The sequence below is a fragment of the Narcine bancroftii genome, chromosome 7 (genome assembly GCF_036971445.1).
Source record: "Narcine bancroftii isolate sNarBan1 chromosome 7, sNarBan1.hap1, whole genome shotgun sequence".
Taxonomy (NCBI): domain Eukaryota; kingdom Metazoa; phylum Chordata; class Chondrichthyes; order Torpediniformes; family Narcinidae; genus Narcine; species Narcine bancroftii.
The window spans coordinates 31690849-31710921 of NC_091475.1; the positions used below are offsets into that span (position 1 = coordinate 31690849).

Consider the following 20073-nt stretch of genomic DNA (forward strand, 5'->3'; position numbering starts at 1 on the left):
TGCATCTAGTGTAGTCGATGTCCTTCATGGTAGGAAGAGAGCCCCCAGTGGTCTTTTCCGCTGACCTCACTATCCTTTGCAGGATCTTGCGGTCTGAGGTGGTACCGTTTCCAAACCAGGCGGTGATACAGTTGCACAGGATGCTGTTGATACATCCTCTGTAGAATGTAGTGAGGATGGAGGGTGGGAGATGGATTTCCCTCAGCCTTCACAGTAAGTAGAGGTGCTACTGGCTCTCTTGGCTATGGAGCTGGTCTTAGGGGACCAGGAGAAATTCTCCGCCTGGTGCACTCCAAGGAACTTGATACTCTTGACAACCTCAATGCTAGAGCTGTCAATGGTCAGAGGAGCATGATCTCCCGGGCCCTCTTGAAGTCGACAATCATCTATTTTTTTTAACCTTCAGATACAGATTGTTTGCTCTGCACCAGTTCATTAGAGTCTTCACTTTATCTCTGTATCCTGCCTTTTCATTCTTACTGATCAGGCTCACTACTGTCATGTCGTCAGTGAACGATGATGTGGTTCGAGCTGTGTTTGGCTGCATAGTCGTGGGTCAGCAGAGTGAACAGCAGTGGACTGAGGATGCAGCCCTGGGGTGGGGGGTGGGGGGGGGGGCTGTGTTCTAGTCTTGGAGATGCTGTTTCTGATGTGGACTATCTGAGGTCTCCCTGTCAGGAAGTCAAGAATCCAATAGCAGAGGGAGGTGTTTAGACCCAGCAGGCCCAAATTCCATATCAGGTACTGAAATAAGTCTACAAGATTACGAGTGCCATAGATGGGATGGACAGCCAGCACGCTTTCCCAGGGCATCAGTAACAAATACCAGAGGACATCTGTATAAGGTGGGGGGGGGGGGGGTGGGGGTAAGTTTCAGGAGCTGACAGGGGTATGTTTTTGACACAGAGAGTAGTGGGTGCCTGGAATGCATTGCCAGGGGTGGTTGTGGAGGCTGGTGCAATAGGAACATTCAAAATACTCTTGAACAGGTACATGGATGCAAGAAAAATAGAGGGCTTTGGATGTGAGGTAGGGAAGGATTAGATTGTTGAGTACATTATTTTAGGTCAGTACTGTGATTTCATTGACATGGAGGCCCCAGGACAGATCTTCAGGGATATTGGCATCCAGGAATTTGAAGTTCTTAGCTCTTTCCACTGCTGACCACTAGATGAGGACTGGTTCGTGTTCTCCTGGTTTCCCCCTCCTGAAGTCCACAATGATTTATCCAGTTTTCATCCCTTTTATAATGTTCTATTGCTTTTTTTTAAATTATATTTTTTTATTGTTCACACTGTGAACCATATCAACCAAAATATATACAAACGTTTCTCATTAAATATACACAGTGGCATTTTTTCCCTTTTATTCCCCCCAACCCTCCCTCCCCACCGCCCTCCCTCCAAAACCAATAAATATTCAACATATACAATACAATAAAACCATTAAACAATGTCTTCACACAATGAAAAATAAACAAGAAAAATGTGTCATCTACTTTTACACACTTGATCAAGTCGTTTTGTCTTCTTATCATTTTAGGGGGTTGAGGTCCGAGGCAAGCCCTCTCTGTTATGTTCCATGTATGGTTCCCAAATTTGTTCAAATAATGTGACTTTATTTTTTAAATTATATGTTATTTTTTCCAATGGAATACATTTATTCATTTCCATGAAAACATCTATCTGATAATGTTGGATCCCATTCCTTTAACTTTTGGGGTGTGATACATAACCTGTGTAACCAATTATACAGTATCATGCATAACCTTGTGTTTATTGTATTCTTCATAGTTCCAGAACATAACTTTTCCCATGCTTCATTATTTATCTTTATGTTTAAATCCTTTTCCCACTTTTGTTTAGGTTTATAGCTTATTTCATCATTTTCCTTATCTTGGAGCTTAATGTACATGTTCGTTATAAATCTTTTAATTATTATTGTGTCTGTAATCACATATTCAAAGCTGCTTTCTTCTGGTAATCTTAGTCTGTTTCCCAATTTATCCTTTAAATAAACTTTCAGTTGGTGATATGCAAACATTGTACCATGAGTTATTCCATATTTGTACTTCAACTGTTCAAATGTTAATAAATTATTTCCCAAAAAACAATTTTCTATTCTTTTGATTCCTTTTCTCTCCCATCCTCTAAAGGAAAGGTTATCTATTGTAAAAGGGATTAGTGGGTTTTGTGTCAATAACAAGTTTCGTATTTGGTCATTCATTTTTTTTTCCTTTCTAAGTGGATCTTCCTCCACATATTAAGTAAATGATGCAATAATGGTGAGCTGTTATATTGCACCAGCTTTTCATCCCACTTATAAAGTATATGTTCCGGTACCTTCTCTCCTATTTTATCTAGTTTTATCTTAGTCCAGTCTGGTTTTTCCCTTATCTGGTAAAAATCTGATAAATACCTTAATTGTGCGGCTCTATAATAATTTCTAAAGTTTGGTAACTGCATATCACCTTGGTTATACCTCTCTGTTAATTTATCTAATACTACCCTCGGTTTCCCCCCTTCTACAAGAATTTCCTTATTATTCTCTTTAGTTCATTAAAGAATTTCTCTGTTAAGGGAATTGGCAATGATTGAAATAAGTATTGTATCCTTGGGAAGACGTTCATTTTAATGCAATTTACCCTCCCTATCAACGTTAGTGGTAATTATTTCAATGTTCTAAGTCTTCCTGCAATTTCTTTATTAGTGGCTGATAATTTAGTTTGTACAGGTGGCTTAAGTTATTATGTAACCTGATACCTAGGTATCGGATTGCTTGTGTTTGCCATTTAAATGGTGATTCTTTTTTAAATTCTGTATAATCCGCGTTACTCATTGGCATCACTTCACTTTAATTTGCATTATTATTTCTCCATACTCCTTCAATTTCTTATGTAATTCTTTTATTGATATTTCTGGTTCTGTTAAATATACAATGAAGTCATTTGCATATAAGCTGATATTATACTCCTCCTTTATTTTTATCCCTTTTATTTTATTTTCTGTTCTTAACAGTTCTGCCAATGGTTCTATTGCTAATGCAAACAATGAGGGGGATAATGGACATCTCTGTCTAGTTGACCTACTTAATTTAAATTGGTTCGATACATATCCATTTACTGTAACCTTCACCAATGGTCCATCATATAATGCTTTAATCCAATTAATATATTTTTCTGGTAGATTGAACCTCTGAAATACTTTAAATAAATAGATCCATTCTACTCTGTCAAAGGCTTTTTCTGCGTCTAAAGCAACAGCCACTGTTGGTTTCTTATTTCCTTGAACTGCATGAATTAGATTAATAAGTTTACAGACATTATCCGCTGTTTGTCTTTTCTTAATAAATCTAGTTTGATCTTGTTTTGGTACACAATCAGCCAATCTGCATGCTAATAATTTCACTATTATCTTATAATCAGAGTTAAGTAGAGATATTGGTCCATATGATGCTGGTGTTAATGAATCCTTTCCCGTCTTTGGTATTACTGTAATTATTGCTGTCTTACATGAATCTGGCAAGTTTTGTGATTCTTCTATCTGGTTCATTACTTCCAGAAGAGGAGGAATTAATAACTCTTTAAATGTTTTATAGAACTCTATTGGGAATCCATCCACTCCTGGCATTATATTGTTCGGCAGCTTTTTTAATATATCCTGTACTTCCTCTATTTCAAATGGTTTTATCAGTTAGTTTTGTTCCTCTTCTTGCAATTTCAGCAGTTCAATTTTAGCTAAAAACTCTTCTATTTTATCATCTTTCCCTTCCTTCTCAGTTTGGTATAATTGTTCATAGAATTTCTAAAAGTTCTCATTAATCTCTATTGGGTTATATGTAATTTGTTTGTCCTTTTTCCTTGATGCCAATACAGTTATTTTAGCTTGTTCTGTTTTAAGTTGCCAGGCTAATATTTTAAGTTCTTTTTCTCCCAGTTCATAGTACTTTTGCTTTATTTTCATTATGTTCTTCTCTACCTTGTACATATGTAATGATTTGTATTTTTTTTTGTCCACCAATTCTCTCCTTTTCGTTATATAATCCCTTTTTACTAGTTCTTTTTCTGTACTTACTATCTCCCTTTCCAACTGCTCTATTTCCCGATTATAGTCCTTTTTCATCTTAGTTACATAACTTATTATCTGCCCTCTAATGAAGGCTTTCATTGCGTCCCATAATAATAAATTTGTCTTTCACTGATTCCGTGTTTATTTCAAAATATTTTTTAATTTGACGTTCAATAAACTCTCTAAATTCCTGCCTTTTAAGAAGCATGGAGTTTAACCTCCATCTATATATTCTTGGTGGGTTGTTCTTGGTGGGTTGTCCTCCAGTTCTATTGCTAATAACAGGGGTGAATGATCAGATAGTAATCTAGCTTTGTACTCAGTTTTCCTAACTCTCCCTTGAATATGGGCCGACAACAATAACATATCAATCCTTGAGTATGTTTTATGCCTATTCGAATAATATGAATATTCCTTCTCTCTTGGGTGCTGCCTCCTCCATATATCCATAAGTTTCATTTCCTGCATTGATTTAACCATAAATTTGGCCACTTTATTCTTTTTTCTTGTCTTTTGTCCAGTTTTATCCAACATTGGATCCAAATTAAGGTTAAAATCCCCTCCTATCAATATATTTCCTTGTGTATCTACAATCTTCAAAAAAATATCCTGCATAAAGTTTTGATCCTCCTCATTAGGTGCATACATATTGAGCAAATTCCAAAATTCTGAAAATATCTGACACTTTATCATTACATTCCTCCCTGCTGGATCTATTATTTCCTCCTCTATTTTGATTGGTACATTTTTATTAATTAATATAGCTACACCTCTAGCTTTTGAATTTTATGATGCTGCCACTACGTGTCCTACCCAGTCTCTCTTCAATTTGTTATGTTCCACTTCAGTTAGATGCGTTTCCTGCACAAATGATATATCTATTTTTTCTTTTTTCAGTAAATTTAATAGCCTCTTCCTTTTAATTTGGTTATGTATTCCCAGTTCAATGTGGCCATCTCATATCTTGTTTACACCTCATTTCTGCTTCCTCACCACCTCCAACCCCCTTTTCCCCATTTTCATCTCTCAGTTTTCCCTTTCTAAACTCAATGTATGACAACACATTTAAAACATAAAATACACCAACAACTCCCACATCCAATATTACCTTAACCCCAAATGCACCCCCCCCCTCTCTGAGTTGCCCCTTATCCCTTGCTGGGCAACCACAACTCCCCTTTCCATTTGGATTGCGATCCTGTTCACAAGCGTCAACTGATTTTGCAGTGACGGTTATTCTCTCCCCCCCCAACCCCCCCAGATAACACTTTTTTTTTTACACAAATAACAAAGATCACCCTTTTTTCCCCTTTACTTCCTTCCTTCCCTTCTCTTTTCCTTCTTTACTTATTTACATATACATTGTTTTTACATCTTTATATATACTTTATCGCCGTTCTTCATTCTTATTACATCTCTTCATATCTCCTTCTATCCTGCAAACATTCTGCAAATTCTTGTGCTTCCTCTGGATCCAAGAACAGTCTGTTTTGCTCCCTGGGGATAAATATTTTAAGCACAGCTGAATGTCTTAACATGAATTTATAACCTTTTTTTCCATAGGATCGATTTTGCTGTATTAAACTCCTTCCTCTTCTTTAAGAGTTCAAAACTTATGTCTGGGTAAAAAAAATTTTTTGGACCCTTGTATTCCAATGGTTTATTATCTTTTCTAATTTTATTCCTTGCCCACTCCAGTTTATTTTCTCTTGTCGTATAACTCAAAAATTTTACTAAGATGGATCTTGGTTTTCAATGTATCTGTGGTTTCAGAGCTAGTGTTCTGTGTGCCCTTTCTATTTCCATTTCTTCCTGCATTTCTATCGTTCTCAGGAACTTCGGGATCCATCCTTATATAAACTCCTTCATATCTGAGCCTTCTTCATCTTCCTTCAGGCCCACTACTTTTATGTTGTTTCGCCTACTATAATTTTCCAACATATCAATTTTCTGAGATAACAACTCTTGTGTCTCTTTAATTTTTTTGTCACTTTCTTCGTTTTCCTCTTAAGTTGTTTACTTCCATTTCTACAGCCATTTCTCATTCTTCCACATTTTCTACTCTTTTCCCTATTTCTGTCATGACTAGTTCTAATATTTGCATATTAATATTCTGTTCTTTTCATTTTTCTTTTAATTGCACTAAATTCTAATGATATCCATTCTTTTAATGCTCTCATTTGTTCTTCAAAAAAAGCTTTATCTATATTCTGTTCATCTGTTTTACCTTCTATTTCCCTGTGAAGACCTTGGTCTTCTTCCTCTTCTTGTGTCTGTACCTGTGTTTGTATCTTCTTCTTCTCTTCTTTGTATCTGTGTCTCTTCTGATTTTCCTGATGAGTTGCTTGTCTCACTTTGTCGGGCATCTTCTTGCTGGGCCTCTTGCTGTTGGTCCTCTCCTTCTGAGCTGCTCATCTGTCAGGCCTCCTGCTGCTGCTGCTCTTGCCATTCACCATATCGACTTTGTTTCTCACCTGGTACTTCACTCCCTCTCCTGCCGCCTTCCTTATCTTCCAGCTGAGAGCCCTGGTGTCGGGCATCCCTCAGCTGGTCGCACTGTGATTGCCCGCTTCTCGGCTGAGCCCCCCTCCCGTCGGTGTTTTCCTTTACCTTAGATTGCGCTGGATGGGTCATGTCTCCAGAATGGAGGACCATCGCCTTCCCAAGATCGTGTTATATGGCGAGCTCTCCACTGGCCACCGTGACAGAGGTGCACCAAAGAAAAGGTACAAGGACTGCCTAAAGAAATCTCTTGGTGCCTGCCACATTGACCACCGCCAGTGGGCTGATATCGCCTCAAACCGTGCATCTTGGCGCCTCACAGTTTGGCGGGCAGCAACCTCCTTTGAAGAAGTCCGCAGAGCCCACCTCACTGACAAAAGGCAAAGGAGGAAAAACCCAACACCCAACCCCAACCAACCAATTTTCCCCTGCAGCCGCTGCAACCGTGTCTGCCTGTCCCGCATCGGACTTGTCAGCCACAAACGAGCCTGCAGCTGACGTGGACTTTTTACCCCCTCCATAAATCTTCGTCCGCGAAGCCAAGCCAAAGAAGATACAGGATGACATAAAATGTTCTTCAGAAATTTATCTACAATAGATTTTAGACAAAATACTGGACACTTATACATTTATCATTTTTGTTTTGAATTTGATTTAAAATTAATTGATAAAAGTTTAAAATTGCTGTTGAAAACATGAGTAGAACCTCATCTTTCTTACAGCAATTAAAATAGAAATATTCTCTAAATCTACAATACATAAAATTTGACTGACAAGCAGGTATGTGAGAGATTGCAATAGAGAAGCTATCAAGTTTATTGTAATATTGTTGTAAAATTCTGCAGTTCTAAACAAAGAAAATAAACAACTACAATTATTGTAATCATTCAGAACTATCAATTTCTTTCAGAAAACTGCAATGATGTACATCATCTTTTTGGAAATTATATCCAAAACTTTAGCTTTAACCCTTATTTTTAATAATTTCTTTAAATCTTTTCTGGCTCAATATTAAACAGGATTATGTATGTGGAAAAATATATTGTAATTTATTTGTAACTTTTTTCTCCTTAGGTTGGTACAACAGATTATTTATTAATTTCATCCTAAGGAGGCACATTTTCTTTTTCCTTTTACAAACCTATTTTCCAACCATGTTAATGGTCATGCTGTCTTGGGTTTCTTTCTGGATTGACAGAAGAGCCGTTCCAGCTCGTGTTTCACTGGGTAATTTGATTTTTTACATTTTTCTTCTTATTTTCATCAAGGAAAAGGACATCAATGTAGCCATTGTCAGCACAGGCAAAAAAATGAAACTTTATCTCAAAGAATCACAAGGAAATTTCTCACAATCTTGGCTGTGATTTTCCCAGTTGTCAAATCGAATGTGTTACAGAACATAGAACAGTACAGGACAAGAATAGGCTTTTGCCCATGATCTCTATGTAAAACATGTTACCCAAATAAAAATTATATATATCCTTCTAGACCCTGCACGTTTACATGTCCATCTTGAAGTATTTTAAAGGCTACTCAAATTTGCTTCCACCACTGTACTTTCACAGCCCATTCCAAGCATCTACCACTCGTTGTGTAAAAAAGACTTGCCTAACACATCTCCCCCAACTTAAATGTAATCCTCCACTGTGTCATTTTTATCTTCAGAAAAAGATTCTACCTTATCAGTGCATCTTCTAATTTTGTAAATTTCAATCTGCGTTTCTCTTGTCTCTGATGCTCCAGTGAAAACATTCCAAGATTTTCCAATTTCTCCCCAAAGCTCATATCTTCTGATCCAAGCAGCATCCTGGTAAATCTCTCCTCTATTCTTTCTGAAGCTTTCCCATCCTTCCTGTAAAGGGGTAACCATAATTGCACACAATATTCCAAGTGAGGCCCAACAGGGGCCTTATATTGCTGGAATATGACTTTCTTACTCTTGTTTTCACTGCCCCGACCAACAAAGGTGTTGCATACCTTCACCACCGTATCTAATTGAGTGGTTACTTTCAAGGAGCTATCCCAAGATCCCTCTGCACATCTATCTTGTTCTGAGGGCCACCAGTCACTGTATACTTTCCTCTTCCATTTGACCTCCCAAAGAGCAACACCTCACAGTGGTCTGGATTACACTCCATCTGCCATTTTTATACCCTTAACTGTAACTGATCTATATCCTGTTGTATTCCTCAAAAGCCTGCTACACTCTCCACAATTCTTCCAATCTTAAATAATTCTGCAAACTTAAATAACTTGAACCTCCTCATTTCCTGCTTCTATTCCTGTTTCCCATTTATTGCAAAAGTGAAAATGTAACTATCAGTTGGAGACAAGGCTGGGATAAGGATCTTGAAAGAGGAACAGGGCTTTGGATTTGGAGCAAAGACATGGGAATGAACAAGAGCAGAAAATTGAATGTATGGCTCAATCAACGTTATGAGAGAAATTGGTCTCAATTCATTGAACAAAGAGACAATTGTACAAAGGAAAGGGAAGGTCTTTTTAGAGTCAAGCTAGCTCAGTGGTTCTCAACCTTTTTCTTTCCACTCACATACCACTTTAAGTATTCCCTATGCCCTAGGTGCTCTGTGATTAGTAAGGGATTGCTTAAGGTGATATGTGGATGGAAAGAAAAAGTATGAAAACCACTATTTTAATTGTACCTAAATGACACGTTATGTGCACAGTTTCATAACTCCAAAGGAAATGGGCCAATGACAATTTTTCTCAAGCAAAATATTTCAGTAACAATTGGGTCTAGAGCAGTGATTCTCAACCTTCCCTTCCCACTCACATACCACCTTAAGCAATCCCTTACTAATCACAGAGCACCAAAGCTTAGGGAATGCTTAAAGTGGTATGTGAGTGGAAAGAAAAAGGTTGAGAATCACTGAGCTAGGGTCAACATCAAAATGACCAGCTGGGGGTATGAGTTGTTGAGATGGGAAATTCAGAAAGATAGAAGAGAAAGGACAAGGAAATAATGAAAAGTAACAAAGTAGTATGATAACCAGTGTCTTTGAAGAAGGAACAGTATTAATAAAAGTATATCAGAACAGGAAAAATGATAGGGAAAAATTGAAAGTGTGAGTGGAACTTAAACACTGCAAGAGGCACAAAATATTGGTGGGACCTGTACACAGCCCCTAAACACGAAATTTGGAAATCAGAGGAACATGAAGCAATAGGAGCACCGTAATCATAGTGAATTGTAATCTACATGTAGATTGGCCAAACCAAATGAGCAGTAAAAGTGTGGAGAATGAATTATTTGAATGTATGAGGTTTATCTAGATTAGTATGTAGAGGAGACAACATGAAAGCAAGTTAGCTTAGATGAAATCATGAAGGGTTTTTTTTTAAATGATCAGGCAATTAGGGACTTCAGGGATGAGAGTTTTATTTTTAAAAATGAGTGATTTATTTCAATCTGAAACTACGGCATGACTTTTAAAGAATTACTATAAAGCTGAAAGCTATTTTCTTTAAGGCAATACCAAACATGAACTGATGTCCAGCTATAGATACCAAGTTGAAGATGCTTACTGATCAAAGGAAATGGTAAATGTTGTTAGAAAAAAGTAAACCTGAGAATTGAGCAAATTTCGGAGTTCAGCAAAGATGGACCAAGGCATTGATAGGAAAAGGAATAGAAGAGTATGAAAGCAGTCCAGAAAGAAACATTAACAAACTATAAATAATCAATAGATATATAAAAACAGAGCAAAAGTTCATGTGAGTTCACAGGCTGAAAGGGGAGAAATTATATAGTAGAATTACAAAATTTCAGAGAAGAGAATGAAATATTTTGGTCAGGAAAAGGAGCAAAATAAAAAAAATTGGTGGATAAGAATGGAGGGATAACCATTCAGCATATAAATGGACAAAATAATGCATAAGAGAAAAGGTCCATAACAGAAAAATGTAAAACTCTCCTGTTTTGGATTGCTTGATAATACTTGAAATTACTGATAAATTTCAAAAGTTCAATTTAACATCAAGCTGGACATTTGGACTCTATTTTATAAAATTCTGTATACCTGAATTTTCTTGATAAGGGAGTATGAAGGTATATAGCATGTCACTTTGTATCTTATTTTCATTGAAAGGAATTACAATTATCCTGACAATGTCGACAATTATAACTGGAGTGAATCCATCTATGCCTCGAGTATCCTATGTTAAAGCTGTGGATATCTACCTCTGGGTCAGCTTTCTCTTCGTTTTCCTATCCATAATCGAGTATGCAGCAGTAAATTATATAACTACTGTTGAGGAACGGTTGAAAATGAAACAGAGAGAGAAGGTAAGATCATTAATCTTAATTTTAAACAATGTGTATACAAGGTATAGATTGATAAACTTCTTTAATGGTTCATTTCATAAATTATTTATGGATATTTTTAATTTCCAGTATTGTCTCCCATTTTGATAAAATGTGGCAAAATTGTTTTCCCAGCGACAATGTACTTGGAACCAACTCCCAAAAGCTAATGGAGTTCTGCACAATCTATTTTACAATATAATTGCATTTGAAATTAATTCTATAAAAACCTTATATTGTACTCAGTTTGTTATATCTATCAAAGTAGGAAACGTTGTTATTAATTGTCTTACATATGAATGATCTTTTGAAAAAATGAATGCATGTTAAACAAATCCATGTTTTTTTCTTCCTCGATTGATTTTATTTATCTAGTGATTTTGGTTTCAGTAAAACAGTAGAAAACTACCAACTGCAACACATACAAAATCATCACTAAATACAGTAAGGTGAACAGAAATAGTGTGTGTGTGTGTGTGTGTCCCAAGGTGATAAAGTGCATATTGCTGAAGACAAGTTAAACAAGTTGAAAGCCCAGTGTTGTGGGCAAAAGGAGAATGAGGTGTTTTTTTATGTGAGTTGCAGATAGATGTCTGAGCGCTATGGCAATGGATGGAGTTAGGCTAAGGATGTCAGTGTATTTTATGATTGAATCTGGTGGTGGAGCAGGTAACAGAATAGGGAAATGGATTTAAATCTGGCTGGTAAAGAAGAGTATATGAGGTCTGGAGCTAGTAGCAGTTGGAGTTTGTCCAAATGTACCTACTGATTTTTGATTGTCAACCACAACTACAACTCCCACCCTGGCAAACCATAACCTACAGGACTGAGCCTCTGTTGCGAACTCCCACCCTGGCTCTGGGAGAACACGGGCCTCTCTCTTTCTACCCTCTGACTTTCCCAACCCTCCATTCCCTCCCTTGGACCCTTCCTACGCCCGACCTCCTGATGCATCCCATCCTCCTCTCCTCCCTGACATTATCCACCCCATTGACCTTCTCCCTAACCCCTGCCTGGTCTTCACCATCCCCTCTCAGAAACAAAATGCTCTGTTCTAAGTAGAGGCCTTACCTTTATTCCTCTTCACCCACATTTCATGGACACCCCCCCACCCATTGCAGATCCATTCTCCCACTTTAAACATTCTTGTTCCTTCTGGACACCTTGTTTCAGTCTTCTGCCTGCTCTGGACATTTATATTTCCAACTGCTGCTGTGACATCAACTTTATTGACTTCACTACTCCTCTCATTTTTCCAGTCACACCCCCTTGGAATGCCTGGCCCTCCACTCTCTACAACAATTTGAATCTCACCATCAAACCCACAGACAAGGGTTGCACTGTTGTGGTCTGGCACACTAACCTCTATCTGGCCAAAGCCAGACAAAAACACTCAAACACCTTCTCTTACTTACCTCTCCAACAGAATCCCACCAAAACATCAAACTACTGTATCATGTACCATCTCTGAACTCATCATTTCTGGTCACCTCCCTGGATGGCCTCCAACCTTATTGTTTCCCAACCCTGCACCACCAGTTTCTACCTCCTACCCAAAATCTACAAATCCAATTGTCCTGGTAGACCCATCGTGTCCAGGTGCTCCTGCCCCACTGACTTGGTCCCTGCTTACCTCAACTCTGTTTTGTCCCTCCAGTCTAGTCCCTCTCCACCTACATCCAGAATACTTCACATGCCCTCCATCACTTCAACAACTTCCAGTTCCTTGAACTCGATTGCTTCATGTTTACCATGGACATCCAAACCCTGTGCACCTCCATCCCCTATACTGAAGGCCTCAAAACCCTTCATTTCTTTCTGGTCAAAAGAACCAACTAGTCCTCCTCCACCACTGCCCTTCTCCGGCAGGCAGAAGTCCTCACCCTCAATAATTTCTCATTTGACTCATCCTACTTTCTCTATGTCAAAGGGGTGGTCATGGGCACCTGCATGGGTCCCAGCTATGCCTGCCTTTTTGTTGGCTATGTGCAACAATCCATGCTACAAGCCTACACAGGCAAAGGCCCTCAACTCTTCCTCTGCTACATCGATGACTACTTTAATGCTGCCTCAAGTACCCATGATGAGCTCACTGACTTCATCCGCTTTACTGCCAACTTTCACCCCGACCTTAAATTCACTTGGTCCATGTCTAGCAACACCCTCCTTTTCCTTGCTCTCTCTTTTTCCATCTCAGATGACAAACTATTGACAAACATCTTCTACAAACCCACCAACTCCAACAGTTACCTCAACTACACCTCTTCCTACCCTGTGCCCTGTAAGGATTCTATTCCATTCTCTCAATTCCTCTGTCTCCATCACATCTGCATCCAGGATGAGGACTTTCATGTCATATCATCAGAGATTTCCTCCTTCTGCAAACAATGTGTTTTTTCCCTCTACCACCATCAACTCAGTGCTCACCTGCATATCATTCATTACCCGGGCATCTACCCTGGCCCCCTCTGCCCCCACACACAAGGACAGGATTTGTCTTGTCCTCATTTACCACCCCACCAGCCTCTGCATCCAACACATCCATCTCCGTCATTTCCACTATCTACTATGTGATCCCACCGCTAGAAACATATTCCTCTCTCCTCCCCTCTCTGCCTTCTGCAGGGACCCATCCCTCCATGACTCCCTTGTCCACTCCTCCCTCCCCAACAATTGTTCCCTTGGCACCTACCCCTGTGACTGCAGGAGATGCACCATTTGCACCCACACTAACTCCCTCACCGCCATTTGGGGCCCCAAATAGCCCTTCAAAGTGAAGCAACATTTCACTTGTGAATCTGTAGGTATTATCAACTGCATCTGGTGCTCCTGTTTTGGTCACCTCTACATTGGAAAGATTAGATGCGCACTGGGAAATCACTTTGTTGAGCACCTCGGTTCTGTCTGCCGCAATAACATGGATCTCCCAGTGGCCACCCATTTCAATTCCCCATCCCATTCGCTTGCTGACTTATCTATCCATGGTCTCATATACTACCAGTCTGAGACCACCCACAAATTGGAGGAACAACACCTCATTTTCCAACTGGTCACCCTCCAACCGGATGGCATTAATATCAACTTCTCTGGATTTTGTTAAACCCTGCCCCCCACCCCTTCTTCCCCTGTCACTTTCCCCAGCTCTATCTCTCTCCCTTTTCATGTTTCCTTTTTGCACAAATTTATCAAATCGTTACCTCATCCCTTATCATATCCAATTAATACCTTTTGTTGGTCTGGATTCCTCCCCCAGCCATCACTGTCTGAACTCTGAGACTTTCTGAGATTTCCTCATTCTGCTTATTCCTTGAAAAAGGCCTCAGGTCTGAAACACCAGCAATGTATCTTTGCTCTTTTGGACACTGAAAAGACTGGCTGAGTTCCTGCAGCATTTCTGTGTTTTTACTATAATCACAGCATCTGCAGACTTTAGTGTTTCACTTTATTTATTGAGTCCCTTTGTGAGTTACCCTTGGCCCTATCATCTGCAGTTGCTTCAATAATTTTCAAAAGGACAGAAATGAGGATGTTTGTTGATAATTTCACAATCTTCAATACTTTTGTAAATCCTTTGTTGAATCGCGCACAATATATTTCCTGATTAATTTGCAACCTAAATGGACCACCTGTATAAATTGCAGAGCTAAAAGCGTAAATCAGAAACCAGGAACCCTGTGGTGTACGTTACATCTTGGCTCCCTCAGCCCATAAACCACAAATCAAGAGTATGATAAAATACATTCCACTTGCCTGAATGACCTGCAGCTTCACACAGATGGAGCCTGCCACCTCACAGCTCAAGCTTAAATCTGACTGTTGGTACAGTCTTTGTGAACTTGTATATTCACTCCTGAAGAAGGGTTCAAACCCAAAGTGTCAACTATCTTTTGCTTTCTATGGATGCTGCGTGACCTGCTCAGTTTATCCAGCACTTTCTGTGCACTGCTCTGGACCCCCAGCATCTGCAGATTTCCTCTTTACCTCCTTCTGACAGCTCACCAGGCTCAGTTCACAAGAAGTATCAACATTTCACTTGCCAGAAATCAGTTGGATGGACTTATGACTCGTACAGGTTTGTCAACTGGTACGTGGAAAGGGGGAAGAAACCTGGTTTGTTTGAAGATATTTTTAATAAATTGAAAGATTTATTAAAGATATTTTTAATAAATTGAAATGTGGTAACAGTATTGCAGTTAAGAAAAGGATTACTGGATTCAATTAATGAGGCTTATATTGTTTTGGTTCAAGTGATAATTTTAAAAATAATTAATTTTCAGTTTTCAGATTCCTTTAGGTTGAATCAGACACAAAACATGGCTTTTGACGGCTGCTACCATGATAGTCAACTGGATCTGTCACACTTCACTGAAGCTCACTTAAATGTATCAAATACTGAACGTACATCCTGCCAAAATCCAGGAGATCAACAGTTAAGAAGAAAGAAATCTATGAAAGGGAATGTTACTGAAATTATTATAAAGCACAGTCATGCCATTGACACTTACTCAAGGGTTTTATTTCCTACAGCATTTCTTCTTTTTAACTTTATTTACTGGTGCTTATTTACATGAACTTTAATCATTCCCAATCATTTATTATTTCTGGATTGTATGCAGAAGTCTAGAAGTACAGTACCCATATTAAGGTGCTCCAAAATTTATTGATCATAGAATATTATATTGAATAACATCATACAGGAAACAATGCTTCAGCTTATAAGAGTTTCTGGCCTTCTCTGAGAAGATTTTGTAATTTTTAGGAGGCTGGAAAGTTACAAACTTTGATGTAAGCCTATATTCTTAAAAACATCTGAAGCTATTGTAGAAGTCAATGAAAGTCACATGTAGGCAAGTGCATGAAAAACCAGAGAAACAAACTATTTAACTTTCATTTGTTTTTGAATCTGATACATTTGACTTAGTAAGATAGTTATATTGGAAATAAAGAACAAAACACTATCTTGAACTATATTCTGAATTGCATTGTACATAATATTCACATTATAACCAAATTTTGTGGAGATTTTCTGATATTAAAAAAGATAAATTTTCAAATACAAGATGCTTCATTTTATTTCTTACTAAAGGTTAGCAATTTATTCTTATAAAGGTTTTAGTTTAAAAACTAACATTTACACAATATCTTATTATACTGACAACCTCCACTCAATCTCACCAAAACCAAGGAGCCAACTATTGACTGTAGGAAGGGAAAATCAGAGGTGTTCAATCCTGTGATCATTGGGGGATTCGAGGTGGAGAGTGTGAGCATTAAATTCCTGGGAGTCACTATCTTAGAGAACTTACCTTGGACCTAACATTACTAATGCTATGGTAAGCCACCGTTTGTATATTTAACTGTCTGGGCATGCCCATTGACTGATTGGCCCCTCCCAAAGACTCCTAAATAAAGGGGACTGTTCCACAGCCGCCTTCCCAGTTCAGGACAATCAACCAGCGTGGACATGACTCCATTCTATTGTGAATAAAAGCCTATCAGTTTTACATATCTTCATTCTTTTGGAGTTATTGATGGTGCATCAATTTTATTCACAATAAATTTTGACAATGGAGCAGATCTGAAGCAGGAAAAGTTGGAAATTGACCATCAATCACCTGAAGCCTCTACCAACTTCGAAACATTCCTGCAGGCGTCATCTGCCATCATTCGATCAGAGAACGACAAGCTGCAGGTACTACACTCCCAGGTCGGGCCCCTGGTATACTCAATGATCAGGGACACCACGTCAAACCCGGAGCAATGGACATTCTGAAGGGCCAGTACCTGAAGAAGGTAAACGAAGTCTATGCGAGACACCACCTGGCCACTCACAAACAGCAACCTGGGGAATTGAGCACTGAATACCTCCAGGCCCTAAGAACTCTTGGACAGGCCTGTGACTGTAATGCTGTGACAGCCACAGAGAACATGAAGGACCTGATTAGAGATGCGTATGTTGCAGGCATCCACTAGAGACTGTTGGTGCAAGGGAAGCTCAATTTGCGGAGGGTGGTTGAACTGGCTGGCAAACTGGAGGTGGCCCTCCAAAATATGGAAGCTTACTTGGCCAACAACGAAGCCCCCTCTTGGTTGCCCCAAGCCCCACCATCTTGGGATGCGCCACCATTGCTATTGGGACTGGACTTCCAATGCCACCTTAAAAGTGGAATATGGAGTATGATCAGCCCCATCCCTCCCTCACTGTCTGTAACCAGCAATTCTTAAATTGCCCACTGCACTCCACCAGTTAAAAAATCCCTAGCTACCCCCACCATTTCCAGCCACTACCTGGCCAGTAAACAATTTACTTTGCTGATTGTCCAACGGGTGGAGGCTTTCAAGTTCAACAACCAGCAGCGAGGTAAAATCAAAAACAACAAGATATTGAGGTGGAGAATCGAACTTTCCACTTACAACTACGATATCTTGTACCAGCCCAGGAAATTCAACCAGCCCCCAGATGCTTTATCCCTCAGAATGTGTGCCAATGCACAAACAGGCCGAATGCAAGCCTTCCACAATGATCTCTGCCACTCTGAGATCACCAGGTTCTTCCATTTTATCAAAGCCCTCAATTTTGCTTGCTCTATTGAGGATATCAGTCCTATGACCAGAGACTGCCAAGTCTGCATGGAGTGCAAACCACACTTCTATCAATCAGACAGAGGGCACCTGATAAAGGCTACAGAGTGCACCTGATAAAGGCTACCTGCCTCTTTGAACACCTAAGCATCGATTTCAAAAGACCCCTCCCCTCCTCTGACCACAATGTGTACTTCCTCAACATCATTGATGAGTATTTACATTTTCCGTTCACCATCCCCTGACTGGACATGACAGCTGCCACAGTCATCAAGGCCCTATGCAGTTTCTTCACTCTGTTTAGGTTCCCCTGCTATATTCATAGCGACTGGGGGCCCTCCTTTATGAGCGATGAGCTGTGCCAGTACCTGCTGGACAGAGGTATTGCCATGAGCAGAACCACCAGCTGCAATCTCTGAGGGAATGGGCAGGTGGAACGGGAGAATGTCACCATCTGGAAGGCCATCCTCCTAGCTCTGCAGTTTAAAGACCTTCCAGTCTCCTGCTGGCAAGATGTCCTTCCTGAGGCACTCCACTTGACCAGATCACTCCTTTGTACCGCCACCAATGCCATTCCACATGAAAGAATGTTTTCCTTCCCCAGGAATTCTGCAACAGAGACCACACTGCTGGCGGCCTGGCTGACATCCCCTGGGCCGGTCCTACTCTGGAAGCACATGAAGATCCATAAGTCTGACCCACTGGTCGAAAAAGTCTACCTCCTCCACGCCAACCCCCAATATGCCTATGTGGCATATCCTGATGGGCACGAGCACACAGAATCGGTTAGGGGCCTCAAGGATTACAGAGACCGTATCCGACCACCCCACACCCACTCTCCTATCTTCACCTATGATGCACCAAAGCCATGGCATGTCACCCCAGCCCCAACAGATGGCATGTCAGACTCGTCGCCACATATCCATCAAACCACTGCCAACAACTGCATACAGGCTCCCCATACTGTCTAGGATCCCATTGCAGTGACTCAGCCACAGCCAGCACTATTGACGGTCACAGCGGCAGATCAGACTGCCCGAAAGACTTAATTTATGATAACTTCTGTTGCACTTCACCACTCCAGACTCTTTTTTAAAAAAAGTGGTAAATGTGGTAAACCAGTGTTTGTATATTTATCTGTCTGGTCACACCCATTGGCTGATTCTACTTGTGGCCCCTCCCACAGACTCCTGAATAAAGATGACTGTTCCACAAACCCCTCCCCAGTTCAGGACAGTTGACCAGCATGGACGTGACTCCATTCTATTGTGAATAAAAGCCTATCAGTTTTATTTAACTTCAGTCTTTTGGAGTTATTGATGGTGCAACAAATGCCATTTTGAAGAAAGCATGCCAGTGCCTTTACTTCCTCAGGAATTTCCAGAGATTTGGAAATCATAGCAAACTTCTACAGATATATATAGAGGAAAGTGTGCTGACCGGTTACATCATGGCCTGGTATGGGGCCACAAATACCTCTAAGCAGAAAGCCTTACAAAAAGTAGTGGACAGAGCCTGACACAAAACACAGACAAAGCTCACCCTACTATCAAGAAAATCTACCTGAAACATTGTTGTTAGAGGGCAGCATCCACCCCATCCTGGTCATGTTTTGTTCTCGCTGCTATCATCAGGAAAGAGGTATAGATGCCACAAGACTCGCACCACCAGGTTCAGAAAAAGTGGCTACTCCTCCACCATCAAACTCCTAAACAAAGAACAATCAGAGACTCAGTTAAAGACTCTTAACTTGGACATTATTTATTATTGTATATTTATTTTCTGTACTGCACAGTTTTTTGCATTTTTTCTGTTTACATTTCTCGCTTTTGTGTATGTATCTTTTTTTCTTTACAGTTTACAGTTACCAGTAAGTAGAAATTCTGCCTGGCCAGCAGGAAAAAGAATCTCAGGGCTCTTGGTGATGATATGTATATACTCTGACAATAAATTTGAACTTTAAACTTTACTGTTTGTTCTGGGCCTACCGAAGCAATGGGTTAATTTTGATGCATGCAACAGATTTACGTGCAGCAAAGCACTAAAAAATCAGACAAAAGACTAATTATTGTATATATTCATGTAAAAGTAAAAATTTATAAACCATTTTAATGTTAAATTTATGATGTTGACTATTACAAGAATACTACTTTTGAGGGGCTGAAATTCATGCCAGAATCCAAAATACCATATGAACAGCAGGTCCAAATGATCTCTAAATAAATAAAGATCAAAAAGCACAATGGATTGAAGTAATAACAGAGTCTCTGCATTAAAACACATGTTCTACTATGGTTGGGGGGGCGGGGGGGCGGGAGGGACTGAAGTATGTTTATGCATTATCAGAGGCAGCCACGACCAAGTGGGAAATCTGCGTCAAAGGTGTCAGGAATTCAGGTTGACGGGTGGCTGGAGGTATTGGGAGCTCCGGCGGGTAGGCAGCCGGGGCCGAGGTGAGAGACTAGGGGCAACTTTTACACAAGACATGGAAAATTCAAGATTTTTGAGCCAAAAATAGGGGGTTAACCTTTACATGGCATTGACTTTTACATGAGTATATATGATCTTCTGTTTTTGTTATTAGAAGCCAATTGGAAC

At 39.7% G+C, this 20073-nt stretch overlaps 1 protein-coding gene across 1 annotated transcript in view; it reads left to right on the forward strand.

Annotated features, from left to right (window-relative positions):
• The window catches only part of LOC138738700 (gamma-aminobutyric acid receptor subunit rho-3-like), a 33837-nt gene extending 17968 nt beyond the window's left edge, over positions 1 to 15869 (forward strand). The window contains exons 7-9 of the mRNA XM_069889429.1: positions 7644 to 7796; positions 10679 to 10875; positions 15171 to 15869. Coding sequence (XP_069745530.1) covers positions 7644 to 7796; positions 10679 to 10875; positions 15171 to 15464 — 644 coding nt within the window. The 3' untranslated portion in view covers positions 15465 to 15869. The remainder of the gene's footprint in view (positions 1 to 7643; positions 7797 to 10678; positions 10876 to 15170) is intronic.
• The last annotated feature ends 4204 nt before the right edge of the window (positions 15870 to 20073 follow it).